The sequence below is a fragment of the Polypterus senegalus genome, chromosome 9 (assembly GCF_016835505.1).
Source record: "Polypterus senegalus isolate Bchr_013 chromosome 9, ASM1683550v1, whole genome shotgun sequence".
Taxonomy (NCBI): domain Eukaryota; kingdom Metazoa; phylum Chordata; class Cladistia; order Polypteriformes; family Polypteridae; genus Polypterus; species Polypterus senegalus.
In genome coordinates this window covers 123,117,736-123,134,074 of record NC_053162.1, presented here as the reverse complement: position 1 = coordinate 123,134,074, position 16,339 = coordinate 123,117,736, and the positions used below count along the sequence as shown (strand labels likewise).

The window sequence follows — 16,339 nt, the reverse complement described above, 5'->3', positions numbered from 1 at the left end:
CCCCCATTTATTTCAATAATGTTTCATTCTGCTGCTAATAGAATTACTAATTCTTTATCAGTGTATTGTTCCCTAAGTTGTGTGCATTTCGTGAAAATCTCTCACCTATCTAATCAGAATTTTTAGTCTGTTTGATTATTGTAGATTGCACCATTGACATTATAAAGCTTTAAGTTCGGCCATATCGTTGATCTGCTCTAACTATTAAAAAAAATACATATATAAAATTTTATAACATGTCTGTACATGGAAAGGTCTTGGGATGCTATTCACTAAAGAAGTGTGCTGTATAAAGTCAAGTGCATTTGGTTTCAATGCGTGAACATCTCAAACTAAATTTGTGTATTTCCAAAAAATAGAAGCATATTATTCAATTGCCAAAAACAAAACAAAACACTTTTGCTGCATCCTTACAACTATGTGATGAGTGCAGGAAACCTGTAAAAGCATTTATTCTGTCGAGATCTTCATTACAATTTCCCAAACTGTTGTTTTTAACCCACTGTTACTGTGCAGGCCTACAGACAAAGCAGTGATATCTACATCATATCCATATCTGTACAACGGGTTACCCTTAGACAGCACTGAGAGGAACACTGTCATTTCGAAACCCTAGAAAGTGAATGGAAAGCCATTTTTGCATGTATTGTCTCCGAAAACAATTAACTGCATTTTATAATATACTTCCTAAATAATACCAAACCCTTGTAGTAAATATGATTGTTTATAATACAACGGAATTATTGAGCAGCCACAATCAAAAAGTATTTAGATATTCATTTATGTGTACTGTACTTCCATTTTATTTAGAAAATTATTATTGATCTTAACCGGAAAAAGCCTAGAAGAAATTTAAAATAATTATGAAAGATCTCCAAATAAGTACATTACATATTTTATGAATAATTAGCAACTTGCTTGCGGCTTATAGTTTCTCTTTATTTACTTTTTTTGGTCATTAATTGTAATTGTTTGTAAAACATGTTTTATACCTAATGCCCTTAAGAAATAAAAAAATCAGCTCACTGTGCTCTTTAGGGCACTATTTTTAATGTATTTTACAAGAACTCAAGTTCTTCTACATAAAAACAAACAGATCAAGGTTGTTGACCCTCTTACTTATTGCAGTCATCCTGTTGTATTCTTGAAAGGGTGATTGTTGTGTTGTGTTATAATGTCAAGCTGCTGAATTTGACTAATATTTCATTTAAATGATGGAAATTATGGAGTCATCATCAGTGCTTAAATAGAAGCTATACTGAATACCCTGGGACAGAAGTAGGGTGCGCCAACGACAACAATTTGGGTACCGGTGTGTAATGCTGGCATTAAATTAGCTCATTGGCTTAATAGATAATTAGTACTTTATTTTCCCTTGAGAGAAATTAAGCTTTTTACAGAAGCTCTGTAAATAAATATTATAACAAATAACCGAGTGGCACGGTGTCCCATTAAGTAGACCAGGGTTCTCGTCCTGGTTCCTCCCTGCTTAGAGTTTGCATGTTCTTCCCATATCTGTGTGGGTTTCTTCCAGGTGCTTTGGTTTTCTCCCACAGTCCAAAGACATGCAGGTTAGGTGAATTGGTGTTTCTTAAACTGGCCCTAATGTAGGTGTGATGTATGTGTTTCCCCTGCGATGGACTGGCACCCTCTCCAGATTTCTTCCTGCCTTGGTGCTCTATGGTAGCCGGGATAGACTCCAGCAGACTCCCATGACCTTGTTCAGGACTAAGCGGGTTAGAAAATAACTAAAATAAATTTTAAATAACAACCCTCCCTAATACTCTCCAGAATTACTAAAAACAAAGAAACAACTTCAGACTTTGCCAAAGATCAGTCCTGTCTACATGTATAGTCGCAAACATATTTCACGTGAATATCTTGCAGTCTTTATTCCTCTGCCCACACTCTATGCAGCAAACTTGTACTTTAGTTTTCACTCTCTTTAATCTAAGGCGCCTTTTCCCCTTTGCTTCTCTCCCATTCCTTTTATCTCTCAATCACCGTGTCAACAGCTACAGCTGCTGCTTAGGAACCAGCTTTTTAATTACTATTATTATTTTTTATTTTCTTTTTCTTGTTAACTACACTGACCTGATGCTTTTATCAGTTTTTGTAAGGCATTCGACTCAGTTGATTGAGCTGCTCTGTGGGACATCATGAGACTTTGCCGTATTCCCCAGAAATTGCTAGATATCCTGGCCGGCTTGTACACAGATACTGTGAGTGCTGTGCAGAGTGGATACTGAACCTCTGTGTTTTTATCCAGTTCATTCTGGAGTTCATCCAGGCCTTTAATGACATCTTGGGCACAGCCATCAGAAGTGTGTCTGTCTGCGGAGAGAATGTCGACCTTGTCGAGAGGTTTACTTACCTTGGCAGTGACATTAATGTCTCTGGTGACTCTACCTATGAAGTCAGTTGACAGATTGGGAGAGCATGGGGGGTCACAAGGTCATTGAAAAGGGGTATTTGACTCTTCCAGTATCTTTGCAAAAGGACAAAGGTCCAAGTCTTTAGAGTCCTTGTGCTCACTGTTTTGCTCTATGGTTACACCTGAGACGAAGACTGGATTCATTCAGTACTGTGTCTCTTTGTAGAATCCTTGGGTACTGCTGGTTTAACTTTGTGTCAAACAAGCAGTTGCTCATGGATTGTCGAATGAGGCAAATTTCCTGCATTGTGAGTGAGTATCAGTTATGGCACTATGGCCATGTGGCGCAATTCCCAAGGGTGATCCAGATCTCACGGTACTCATTGTTGAAGACCTGAATGTCTGGACCAGGCCAAGGGGACACACACATAAGCTGGCTGTGGCAGATAGATGGTTATTTTGGAAGGGTGGGACTGGACTGCTTGTCTGTCTGGAGGGTTGCCAACTGGGATCCTAAGCTGTTTTGTCATGTGGTGAGTGTGGTAACACCGTACCAGTGTATGCTCCCCAACTTGACTGGTATTTTGGCATAGTTTTTTCCTAATCACATTAGCCAATCAAAGAACAGACAGGCGCAACATTGATAAGGATATTTTTTTGATCTTTAAATGGCGTGTATAATAAACTTTGTTTATTTAAGCAGTCTAAAAAACAAAAAGCAAATATTTTATGGAGATTTTAGAATCCTGCATCACATGTGGATCTCTCAGAGCGCAGACGGTTCAAAAGCCGAGGTACCATAGCAGAGCTGTGGCACAAATTAAGTGCCGGTTGTTACCCTCATGACTTTTTAAGAGGAAAAAAATGTACCGATTATATCATTAATGGTCTTTATGTAAAAAATGCAGAATGTTAAGAGCATTACATTTTTATCAAGAAAATTTATTTTTTATATGCAAAATGGCTATAAGATGTGAAAATGAAATCCTCTTCTGTTTTAAACAGTTATTTCTAGATGCCAAAGAGTTTATCCTGAAGGCTGACATTACAGCATTCGTTACTTTTTTTTTTCCATTAATCACAGTTTTCCTTTGTCCTGTACTTCTAGGTGAGAAATGGCTCGGACCGCTCACTAGCAATAGCAAGTCAAAAATATGAACACAGAGTGGAACCTTCTGTTTTCTGAGTTTCATCCCACCAGTAGGGCTGTTTTCTTCTGATTGTTTACTATATGAATAAAGTGTTTTTTCTCTAATCTGACAAAATTCCTGGTGGTATTTTTTTATTGGGATCTTTTATTCACAATGGGTGTATGTAATTAGTCATCCTTAATGTTGTCCTCTTGTCCCTGCCACTCATAACTACTAGTTTCTGCTGTAACCTTTATCTTAATCAGAGGCTATATCTAGATATAAAACCGGGTTCCTCCTTTTCTTAAACAGCTTGTTTCTTCTGTAGAATCAGAAATATCTATCGTTGTGCATGTTTATTTCAATAAAACTGTAGAAAAAATGCAGTGCTTATTTATATATATATATATATATATATATATATCTTTATATATATATATATATATATATATATCTTTATATATATATATATATATATCTTTATATATATATATATATATATCTTATATATATATATATATATCTTTATATATATATATATATATATATATATCTTATATATATATATATATATATATATATATATATCTTTATATATATATATATATATATATATATATATATATATATATATATATATATCTTTATATATATATATATATATATCCTTTTCTAAAATTTGTGTTTCCTTTTATCTATCCTGGCAGCATCAGATATAAGTTAAAATGATCATAGTAGACAGTCCTTCTTAGACACACCCTCGGAGCTCTAATTTGAGTTGCCATTTAACCCAGCATGCATGTGTTTTGGATGTGAGAGTAAACCAAAGTACCCAATGAAAATCCATACAGATAGTGACAGGGCTGAGAATTGAATGTAAATCTGAGATGTTGTGAGGTTCCATGCAGTGCTGATGGGTTAAGAGGCTACTTTCAAAGACAAATTTAGATGCAAATAAAGATTTAACAATACCTTAGCACTAGGCTGAAGTAAAATGAAGAGTAATGGGACACGGTAAAAAGATATTTGCCCTTTCGTTATTGCAGATTTAAGACCCTGAATATTAACAAGCTTTTCAACCAAAATCTAATATAAAATAAAAGACACTTGAATGTACAAATAACTCATTCCGTTTATTTGTGGAATTTGGGTGTTCAGAACTAAATGTGACTGTGTGAAAAATGAATTGCTCCCTTGGTAAATCAGCAGAATTAAAGGGATAATTAGAGTCTGCTGATTACAGTCAGCCCTCCTTAATTTAAACCTCACTTATTTTGTCCCTTGCCATCCGAGTCAAATTGTCAGTACAAAGATTCAACAAGAACAATCTTAACAAGATTTCATAAAGAGTTCAGAAAAAAGTTCTTGATATCTGACAGTCTGGAAAGGGCTTCAAACTCAATTTGAAAGCACTTAGGACAGTGGAAAGCTTCTGGAACAGTAGTGAATCTTCCCAGGAATGGTCAGTCTACAAAAAACAGTTATAGACTGAAGTATAAAATCAACCACAACTTACAAACAACAATGAAAACTATTCAGATAATTGCAAGCTTCTCATACCTCCGCAAAGGTCAGTGTTAGTAACAGGGAAAAAATGGTCTTCATTGGAGAGTGGCAAGGCTGGAATGTAATCCATCTGTGAGCTGAAGCTGAAAAGTAGCTAGTTCAGTGATCTAAAACACAAAACCAAGTGTAAATCAGAATGGTTAAAAGAATCAAAATTACCTGTCCTAGTGAAATACATATAATCACTATTATACAACAGTGATTCAGTGGTCAGACCTGAAACAATCTGTATGTGCTAGAAAAGCAACCAGCATTTGTGAATTAAAGTAGTAGTGTTTAAAGAGTCTTAAAATTCTTCCACCATGAATAGAAAGACTGAACTTGAATTATAGGAAATGTTGGGTTGCAGTCATTGCATATAACTGTGATGCAACCAGTTAAGTGTAAGGGAAGCAATTACTTTTTCACACAGTGCCAGTTGGTGTTATAAATGGCATAATAATAAAAAAAAAACATATATTTTTTATTCATGCGCCCATAATTGAATATTATGTTTTAGATGAAGAGCTGAAAATATTCTGTGCTAAAAGTAATTTAAATTAAGAGGGAAAATACATTTCCTCTGCACTATTTTTATTTGTATGTATTTGTAAATCTCTGTACAAAATAAATCTCACACTTACATGCTTTTGTGTCTCAATAAATGTGAAGTTGTCTGATTACAGAATTTTCTGCTGGAGTTGGTCCTAATAATGGAGGAACTGAGTGTGAGAACTTCAGGAAATGTCACTTGTTATGCACATTCAGAATAATATTGTTAAATATGTTTACTGAATACATTATCCAGGTAAAAGACATTGGTGGTGTAATGAAAATGCTTATGTACCTCTCAGGGTGAATCCTAGCCCTCCAGGCAGGTGGACTCTGTTCAACTTATCCTTTAATTGCGTTGCTAATGCTCACTGTGCTGAGGTTCAGCATGGTTACATTTAATACCAACTATATTATGGTGACAGTAAAATTCAAAACTTCATACCATTTACATACATAAACACACATATACAGGTAGATGGATGCGCCTGCATGGCAAGCAAAGTCCAATCAGATAGACAAAATGTGAATCACCCAGGGGTCGGGCATGGGCAAAGGGCAGGGGAGAGGGAGAGGATGGGCGAGTGAGGGAGCAGGAGCTGAAGGAGGAAACGCAACTGCAAGAGTGTAAAGGGGCAGGGCAGGGAAAGGTGAGGCGGAGACTCGACTCAAAGACAAAGAAAGCACCTGTGAAGCCAGTTTTTCCAGCCGCGAGGGAGTGACAGGTGTTTAAGGGGATGAGACGGCTGGGACAACAACTGTGACAGGTAGCAGGGAAGGAATTGCAATGCATGTCTAAGACAAGGAATAACAGACTGGGAACGGGAGAAAAGAAAACTTGAAGAAGATGTTTTGAGGACCCTGTCTGAAATGGAGCGAGTTCTCTGGTGGACTTGTTGTCTCTGTGGTTTTGCTTGTAGCTTCGCAGTGGAGCAGCTTCAAGGTATGCATTAGTTGTTCTTGTGCACCCAGCATCTGGGTGTCAGCTTTCTTTCTATAATGTGGTATGTAATTTTTTACAATAGGTTTCCTCGTTAAAAACTGGTTTGTCTTATGAATGGGTATTTTTAAATTTTTATTTTGGACAGTTTTGTTTTTTTTGTTTTTTTTAAGGTTTTCCTGTTCCAAGTGTCCCTGTCTGATTTGTCACACTGCACTTTAGTAGTGGCATAAAACTAAGCAACAATGCCTTCCTTAAACAGAAATAGGGTATTTACTGGGTGGATTTGAAATGCTTGCTGAGCTGGGGGGTGGCTAGGTAATTTCAGATTACTGGGGCTGTTGTGAAGGAGTCAGGGGACAGGTCTGAACACCATGAGATTCGAGGTAGGACTGGGCCAACTTTGATTCTGTTTACAGTATAAGCTACTTTGTGATATCAATACTGACTGAAAATGGTGATAAGTAAAAGATGGCATTGGGAGATATACGAGCAACATAAAAAGCGGACTTTTTATTTCTTAAAGGAAATGTGCCTGACAAGCACAAATATGAAGCAGCTGGAGTGGTCAGTTAAGCAAACAAGATGCTGATAGCATGAATCCACAATGTGGTGGACTGACAGATGGGGAGATAAAGGAGCTGCGGCTGTATCAGATGCAGCATGGAGGTGGCTGAAGTTACTCAAGGAGAGCTTGTTCTAATTGTTGTTATGTTTTGTTTGTTTAATGCAGAAAGATCAAGTAATGCCACGGCAACTTCTAACACCACAAGTTCCGTTTGCCCCACAGGAGACACGCTCTGTAGTAAGTAAAAATGAATTTAATTGATAACATTTTTACTGCTGTAACTGTTAACTAATAAATGTATGTGTGTCTAATATAGTCACGTGAAAAAGTAAGTACACCCAATGGAAGTTGTTTACTTTTTCAAAATATTTCAACAGGTAAACATTAGATTTTCATGCAAATAGTGCTTACAGATAAGTTGATATACTTGAACAAATGACACATAAAATGGACACGATGTATTCATTATCATAACCTAAATACACAAAAATGCAGATTTATCACCTGGAAAAAGTAAGTACACCCCTATATTTCTCTCCACTTTAAATCCATAAAATTAGAATAACAGGTTCCAGATTGATTAGAGCCTTCTTAGGGAGAAATCAAGTGGAAATTGACCAACTTAACCACATATATTAAGGGTCTTGTGTTTTTTATTTATCCTGTTGGTGTTTGTGGGGTCATCCTGCCAAGATTAATTGAGCTCTCTAAGGATCTCAGAAAGAAGGCTGTGGATGCCAGTGAGTCTGGCAAGGAATTTAAAAAGATCACCAAGTTATTTGAAATCAATCATTCCACTGTATGGAAAATAATCTGCAAGTGGCACAGACTTCAAACAACTGCTAATTTGTCCAGGACTGGCTGGTCCAACAAATTCAGCCCACAATCTGGCTATTTGATACTAAAAGAAGTCACAAGAACCACAAAATTTCATTGTGGGGTCTGCCAGTAACTCTTGCAGAACTTGATGTCAACATGCAAGCATCTATGATCGGATAAAGATTTCACAAATTTGACCTGCATGCGAGATGCACCAGGAAAAGCTTTTGCTGCCCAAAAAAGAATATTAGAGAAGGACAACAGTTTGCCATTGAACTCCTAGGGAAAGATGAAGCCTTTTGGAACAATTTGCTTTGGACACATCAATCAGAGATTGAGTTGTTTATCTACAATAACTGTAGACATGTTTGGTGCAAACCAAAGATGGCATTTCAGGAGAAGAACCTCACACCAGCTGTGAAGCATGGCGGTGGAAGTGTTATGGTTTAGGGTTGCTTTGCTGCCTCAGGGACTGGACACTACTATGGATACAGCATCATATCAAATTGTGTCCGAGGAGAATGTGAGGCCATCAGTCCGAAAGTTGAAGTTTAACAGGAAATGGGCCTTTTAACACAATAGTTTTCCAACGCACACTAGCAAATCCATGAAAAATACAGCTTATAAAGAAGAATTGGGCGTCAAAGCCCTGATTTGAATCTAACTTAAATGGTGGGAGGTTGTGGGGTCAGAGTCACAGAGGGACAGAGTCAGAGCAAAAACGCACAGAGTAAAACACCCACAAGAAATAATTTCGGCTATAGGGGAAATTACTAGCTTGAGGACAAGGATGTACTTACTTTTCCATAATATACAATATTTTTGTTGAAAGAATGATTAAAAAACAAATTTCCATGTGTTTTAATCCATGTGTATCGCCTTTATCTGTAGGCTCAGTTTGTATGAAGATCTACTGTTTGCCTGTTCGAATATATTGAAAAAGTCAAGAGTTTCAAATGGTTGTTACTACCTTTTCATATGACTATAGATATAAATTATTTTGTGAAAAACTATCAACTATCTTGGCCCCCTAATTAGTTTAATCTCTTTAGTTTTTCCAGTGCTGTTCTGATGGACTGCGTAATCAATCATGTGATGAGATTCGGTGGCTCTGATTGGGTAGATGCGGTGTGATTATGCATGGGGTGGAGGATTATGGTCCATTGCCCTCCAGTTTCTAGCTGTAAAAGTGAACATTTGGTCACAAATGTATTTATCATTCTTCAGTTTCTCTTGCTCTCTGTTCTGTCTGTATTTTTCTAACTGTTTTACCTGAATTTTTAAGGTAGCTAATGAAAGGCACAAAGTTTATTTTCATCATCCTGTGTCTCAAAGTGTCAAGGCCTGAGGGCTGATGGAGGGTCTGTAGTTTTATGAAAGGAAAATAAGAAATAATGAGCAGAGCACACAGCAGAGCTAAAATTTAGAGTAGTGGCCTTCAGATCCCAGAGTTCGAGCCTCAGCCTGGACACCTGTCTGTGTGGGGTTTATATGTTCACTTTTATAAACTAAAGAGATACTAAGCATAAATATCCCAAAATGCTTACAAGAGGGAAAAATACGGAAATACTGACAATCTCCTCTTGTAACAGAGAGCAATGAAAAATCTTTATAAATAAAAAACATTTAACAAAAATGCTCAGTGGCACAAAAATAAGCTCGTAGGAGCACAAGAAAAAAAAATAGGTAGGTTATGAAAACCTCTGTATAAAGAACACAGATAGATAGATATGAAAGGCATTGTAAAATAGAAAAAGAAAGAAAGAAAGAGAAAGGTAGGTTAGACAGACAGACTGGTAAATAGATAAGATATTAAAGGCACTATATGATAGATCTGAAGTATGGCATATAAAGGACACAGATGAATGAGTATATATGAAAGGCACTATATGATAGATACATAGTGCTATATTTGTCCCAAGGGAAAGCTTAACTTGCATATGTGAATGGATAAACATATTAAAACAATAATAAAAATGTTATATTTAGTGACAAAGAACTATCTGCACTATCTGCTGCACCTCTACTAAAACAAAATAAGCACCCATCTAGAATTTCAAAAATTAAATAAATTCCACCATCAAAGCAGCTTTTGTGCTATAAGGAAATCAAACGGTCCCTTTTGTATTTACACATCTGAAAAAGGCCAATGATACAATCCCCAGGGAGGCTATGTTCTGGTGTCTAAAGAAGAGAAAAGCTTGTAAGTGTGGTAGAAGTTATGTCTAGGCAGGTTTTTCGGTTGCAACATTTGTGGCTCAACTTTGCATGAATATTGGAATGTGCAGTGTAAATGTCACCTAATAGGTAATCTGCAAAATTGCATAATATTTTATTTTTACCCTACAAAAATTTCAAACTTAATAAAATGTCAGTGAATCAGTATTACTGTACTTTAAGGTATTGATATTTTGTTATTTAAACTAGGATATGAGCCCCAGGTAATGTGCAGGATGTTGACCTTATCCTTAAACATCCTGATGTTTTTTTTAATGAAGATATAGGACCTCATAGTATTGCAAAAGTCATAATGATGGCAAAAGGAGGTGGTGCCGATCTGGTGCCGATCTGGTGCCGATCTAGTGCCTTAGCTGTGTTTTAGGCAGTTGCATTCAGTGACCCATGTGAATTAAAGCACAAAATGACTGAAAGTAGTGACTAAATATGTATTGTACTGCTCTATGCATCAGTGTTAATGACAGCTTCTATGTCAACAGCACTAATAGAGAAAACAGATGAAAATGAATTCAAATTCAGCTAAAACTAAACATTCTTGGGTTTTATCTGCTTGTTTATATCTGTCAAGCTGCCATTAAGTTGAGATCATTGTAATTTATTAGAGGAAATGGTAATGGCAAAGGGAGCTACATGTGAAGATATGCAAATATTTCATGTGCATGTAAATCTCTATCAGGGTTTACGGTTTAGCCCTTTAGTCTTTATGCTTGTAATGGATATGATGAGTGAGGGTATCATGGTGGATTCTGGGAATCGTTATGCGCTGATGACCATATGGACATAGTAGAATCAGAGGAAGAATTACAGAGGAGAGGGGCAATTGAGTGACTGAGGGGCCTTGAAACAAGGAGGCTTGAAGGTTAATTTTGGAAAATGGAAGCCAGAAGGATGAGAGGTACGAGAAAAGTAAAGTGAGCTTCAATCTGAATAAGTCGACAAGTTTAATTATTTTGGCTTAGTTATAACCCAAGAGGGAGCAGTGAAGTGGAATTAGCAGTGAGAATAAAGACAGTGTTGAGGAAATGATGGGGGCTGTCAGAATGGCATGTTCTTAAAGGATGACAAGCAAAATAGCATGAAATATATATTTACCTTCAATAAGGCTAATGTTAATGTAGGGTACAGAATCAAGAGCAACAAAAAAAGATAAATGTGAAAGGTTAACATGAAATGTAGAAGTTGGCCTTTTTTTGAGTCTCACTGAAGGAGAGACTGAGAAATGAAGAGATTAGAGGAAGACCTGTAGTGATAAAGATCAATGTGAACATTACAGAAACAAAACTGATATGGTATGGACATGTGATAAGGAGAAACGAACAGGAGATGCTTGTCAAAGTACTGAGAAAACCTGACGCAATCAGAAGGTCAAGGGGAGATAGAAGCTTAGGTCGGGTGACTGGGTAAGGAGGGATATGAAGAAGGAGGGAGGATGTGGAGGGAAGGCAATGATTGGGGAGACTCATTGAGGCAGCCAATACCTAACTAAGGAATAGAATAAGAAGATCAAAGCAGCTTTGCATTCTAAATAAGTTATTTTTTAATGTTCTTTTAATAAGGTACACTGTTGTCATGCTAGACGTGTACTGTATGGGATGAGCATCTTTGCATAGAAATGGCCATTGCTCTTGGTGTTGAATTTGGTTGCTTTTTTCCCCAATTCCCCACCATGAGATACTACTGAAACTCAAGAGGACATGGACTCTGAGTCTTTTCTCCTTCTTTCCAAATCCTAAGAAAGGGTTTTATTTGGAATGATCAAATGTGAAGATAAAAACTCTGTTTTTAGTCTCTGGATTTCACCTTAATCTGATGCTGCTGTCTATCTAGTACAGTTGTCCATTCTGTATTTCATATTGAGGCTTTTTATGAGAGCTTTAGCCCTGGCTTAAATAAAAGAAATTGATTTAAGTTACCCCTAAATAAAGATTGGATCCAAACAAATGGCCTCTAAACCCAATGGTGTGTTATTCTGGCATGCACACATGGTTTCTTGTCAGTCAATTACTTACCCGCCTAATGTTTTCAGCATTTACATTCTGTGATGCTGCGGTGGGCTGGCGCCCTGCCCGGGATTTGTTCCTGCCTTGCGCCCTGTTATGGGTGGGATTGGCTCCAGCAGACCCCCGTGACTCTGTGTTAGGATATAGCGGGTTGGATAATGACTGACTGACATTCTGTAATGGCAACCTGCTGACACTAAATTATTTCCGCCACTGTAGAAGAACCTGTAGATGATTGCAGCAGTCATTATACTGTATCAGTGACAATGAACTTCCAATTTTTTTTTTTGCCAATGAAAAGCTGAAGTCAAATTGTTACTGGTCATTGTCAAACCTGCTTAGAAGGTCATTAACATGAAATGAAGGACACTGGCAGCAACTTTTTCACTGACTAGAGCCTGTCTTCTAACTGCCCATTTTTAGCATATTTAAATAAATCAGATGCTCAGATCTTTCGTTTTTCAGCTTTTGATTTTCATATCGCCTTACTGAAAATATATCTTTCACAGTTGTGTTCCACATGTGCTTGGCCCAAACACAAACTTGTACTTGCTCACAAAAAAAGACTTCTGAATTCAAACCAAAATGCTCCAAAGCTGTAAAATAAAAAGGACTAGAGGATAATCTCATCACTGAGGGCACTGCTTTTGTTTGAGATCATTTTTAATCAAAACAGAATAACAACAGTATTTTTTTATATAAGATGAAATAACTATGAATGTAAAGGAACTTCCACTCTAACCTACCTCAGAAGGAGGAGGAGGATTAGGAGCACGTGCTGATACAGCGCATTGCCTCATCCACCACATGACAAACCAGTTCAGGATCCAAGATTAGGACCCAAGTGTAGCCATGCAATGGGTGACACCTCAGCACTACACTAGTTCAGATGGAATGGAACAGTGTGAGATTTTTCATGGTGGCCGGAGTACCAATTCTGCCACCAATAAAGAGGAAAATAGAAAAGTGATCAGACTGCACAAACAAAGTGAAAAAGATCTATCTATCTATCTATCTATCTATCTATCTATCTATCTATCTATCTATCTATCTATCTATCTATCTAGAAAATATAAAATCCAATGTCTGTCTGGTCTTCATGAGAAAACTACTTAATGGATTTAGATTGGGTTTTTTCTGTTATTTGCTTGAATATTCCAGTTGATTTTGTGATTTCTCTCATCGTGTATCTTAGTTTGCTTGCAGTACCGATTTATTTGTGCGAATCCAAGAGAGACGGTGCAGGCCAAGGGGAGGGGGGCCCTCCTCACTCACGCGTCAGCCTCCATTCGAGTCTACCTCTTGCCATATGTTAGAGCATACCTTGTCTCCGCTTTGCTAGCAATACCTGTTTATTCAACAGACATTATCATCTAGAGATTGTTATGGAGTAACATTTGATGTTTTTGAGAGAGAGAGATCAGAGCTATGTGTGTTTTATAGTGAAGCTGCTGATTGCCAGAGATGTAACGACCATGTACTTTTCTCCCCATGCGGGAGATGCTCTCCCAAAAGACCTGAACACGATCATATACAGTGCCAATGTCGATTGATATTTAAAGTTTGTCCTGTTTCACTACTACGTGGGCGCATACTACTATATATATAAAATCCAGTGTCTGTCTGTCTGTATGCCTGTCCGCTTTTCATGATGGAACTACTTAACAGATTTGGATTGGGTTTTTTTCTATAATTTGCTTGAACATTCAGGTTGATTTTGTGACTTCTGTCATTGTGCTAAGTATCATAGTTCATGTGCAGTAGCAATTTATTCGTGTGATTCCGAGAGAGAGGCTGTGGGGAGAGTGGAGGAGGAAGCGGGCGAGGCCCTCCTCACTCATGCGCTAACCTCTGTTCAACTCAGTCTAAATCTCGCAACATGTTGGACCGTAACTTCCGCTTAGATAGCAATATCTCTTTGTTCAGCAGACATTATCATCTACATATTGTTAAGGAGTAACATTTGACATTTTTGAGAGAGAGATCAGAGCTATGCGTGTTTTAGAGGATAGCTGCAGATTGGCAGAGATATCACGGCCACGTACTTTTCTCCCCACACGGGGGATGCTCTCAAGTCAGAGCTGAACACGATCAGATACAGTGCCGACGTATGACATTGGTGCATACCTACCTTTTGCTTGACCAGAATTACATTTTTATTTTATTTATTTTTGATCGATTTTTAAAGTTTGCCCTGTTTCACTACTATATGAGTGGAGCCGCTGGAGTCAGGTAGTCAATAATAAGTTTTTGGGTTTGCATCAAACCAGGATTTAAGGAATTGAGAGGCAGAAGTACATCTTTCAGTTTAATTGCTGAAGGTACCATTAATCTGTGATGCAGACAATTGCAGGTGAATTAAGTTATAGGAGGTCCGAGAACTCAATCTGTGGGTGGATTACTTCTATAGGTTGAAGACTCACACATTTAAGGTTGAACATTCAGGTTGATTTTGTGACTTCTGTCATCGTGCTAAGGGTGTTAACGTGAAGCATCTCTTGACAGTGTTACTGTGGGCAACTTCAGGCTTTATTGGGTCTTTGGAAATTGATTCAGTGATCTAACTATAAAAATGAAGGAAGCAAACGATAAATAAATAATACATATAATGATACGGCTTTGTGTCACAATCTAGACTTTGATCGCAATTTTTATAGTCTTTTCCATGTCCTATAAAAATATTAGATTTGGAGATGAAGGGATTTAGTGGCTTAATTTATTTTTTGATCTGAAGCATTTTAACACTATTGTGAATTTAAATCACATTCTTCCACAATGTCACTTTGTTTCTCTTGTGGGCACTACATGTTTGCGCCATTGTAGTCATGACACACGGTTTAGTTGCCGAGATGTGTCCTTGGAAGCTGCACCAATTATGTCACCAGTATAATGGATATTTAAACACCTGGTACAATGGGTTCAGTGTCCATGTTTGTAATTTGTCAAATGAATTAAAATTTAGGGTAAATGAGTGTTTCTACTAGATTCCTAGATATAAATTACAGTCATGCACAGATTTATGGCCGACTGAGTTTAAGCCATTCATACCTACAGCAGAGAAGCATAGAAAAACAATAGAGCCACAATGTTTTAAAAATTGCCAAAGCCAGCTGCCGCAAAAATCATACACTGGTTGTTTGTCAAGCACTTGTGGCAGTGATCTATTCTGTACCAGTAGTTAAAGTATGCAGTACCAGTGACCAACAGCAGGTCTACAGAGCCATAGTTTGTGACCAACATACTGCTAAATGGCCAGTCCCAACTGGAGCCATAATTCAGCGTATGACTGTACTTGTTGTTTCCTGACTAAGATTTACATCTTTTTTGATTTGGTGCCATTTCTTGGTCTTCACTGGTTTTTGACCCTCTTATGCTTTGATATATGACTTTTATTTTACATTCAGATCTTGTTCTTTAGATTTCTGAGCTCCTAGTTATAGACTCTTGGGCTTGTTACTACAGAAAAATGTCTCCCGATTCTGTTCTTCATTCCTGTCATCCCCCTAGTGCAGACATAATAACAAAAAAATTCAGGCTTAGGTCTAATACTAGCTTTACTGGAAATTCACCAAATGGTGCACTATAAAGCAGCAATATTTCAGTTATCTTTGAGACAAAGGTGTTGCACAGACTCTTCCTTCACTCTTAGAGCTGTTCGAGAATGTCATTCATTATGTGATCAATTACAACAAGTCACAAGGTTCAGAAATAGGGAAAACATGACTTCTTTTGTATTGATGCAGGAAATGATTATGCACACTGAAAATAACAATAAAGTATGAGAATAATTTGAAAAGAATGCACACTGCCTTATCCCGGATCTTCCTGGAGCTTGTTTTGAAAGATACTAAGTAAGCAGGGTGTGTTTGGTCACAGAACTTGTAATGTGAATAATTAGGCAACAGAGATTCAAGTTGTGCTGGGCCTCCACCGGAGCTCCACATTTACTCACTTCTTAATTGTAATGGGCTTTACATTACTGGGCTGGCTTGTTTATTCTGCACCTTTGACTTGCTGTGAAAGGTTGAGCAAGTCATTTAACCTGTCTGTGTGTCAACTGTAAATAAAACTACATGTAGGAATGCAAAATTATATATTTGTCTTGAGATGGCATTCACTGTATCTAAAAGACTGCTTAGGGAGTTTATAATGTCAAAGATGTGTCAGTATATC

At 37.3% G+C, this 16,339-nt stretch overlaps 1 protein-coding gene across 2 annotated transcripts in view; it reads left to right on the top strand.

Annotated features, from left to right (window-relative positions):
• Positions 1–16,339, top strand: part of LOC120535709 (tyrosine-protein kinase STYK1-like) — an 87,766-nt gene that overhangs the window by 47,170 nt on the left and 24,257 nt on the right. For both annotated transcript variants that reach the window (XM_039763714.1, XM_039763715.1), the window contains one exon: positions 7,275–7,346. In XM_039763714.1, coding sequence (XP_039619648.1) covers positions 7,275–7,346 — 72 coding nt within the window. The remainder of the gene's footprint in view (positions 1–7,274; positions 7,347–16,339) is intronic.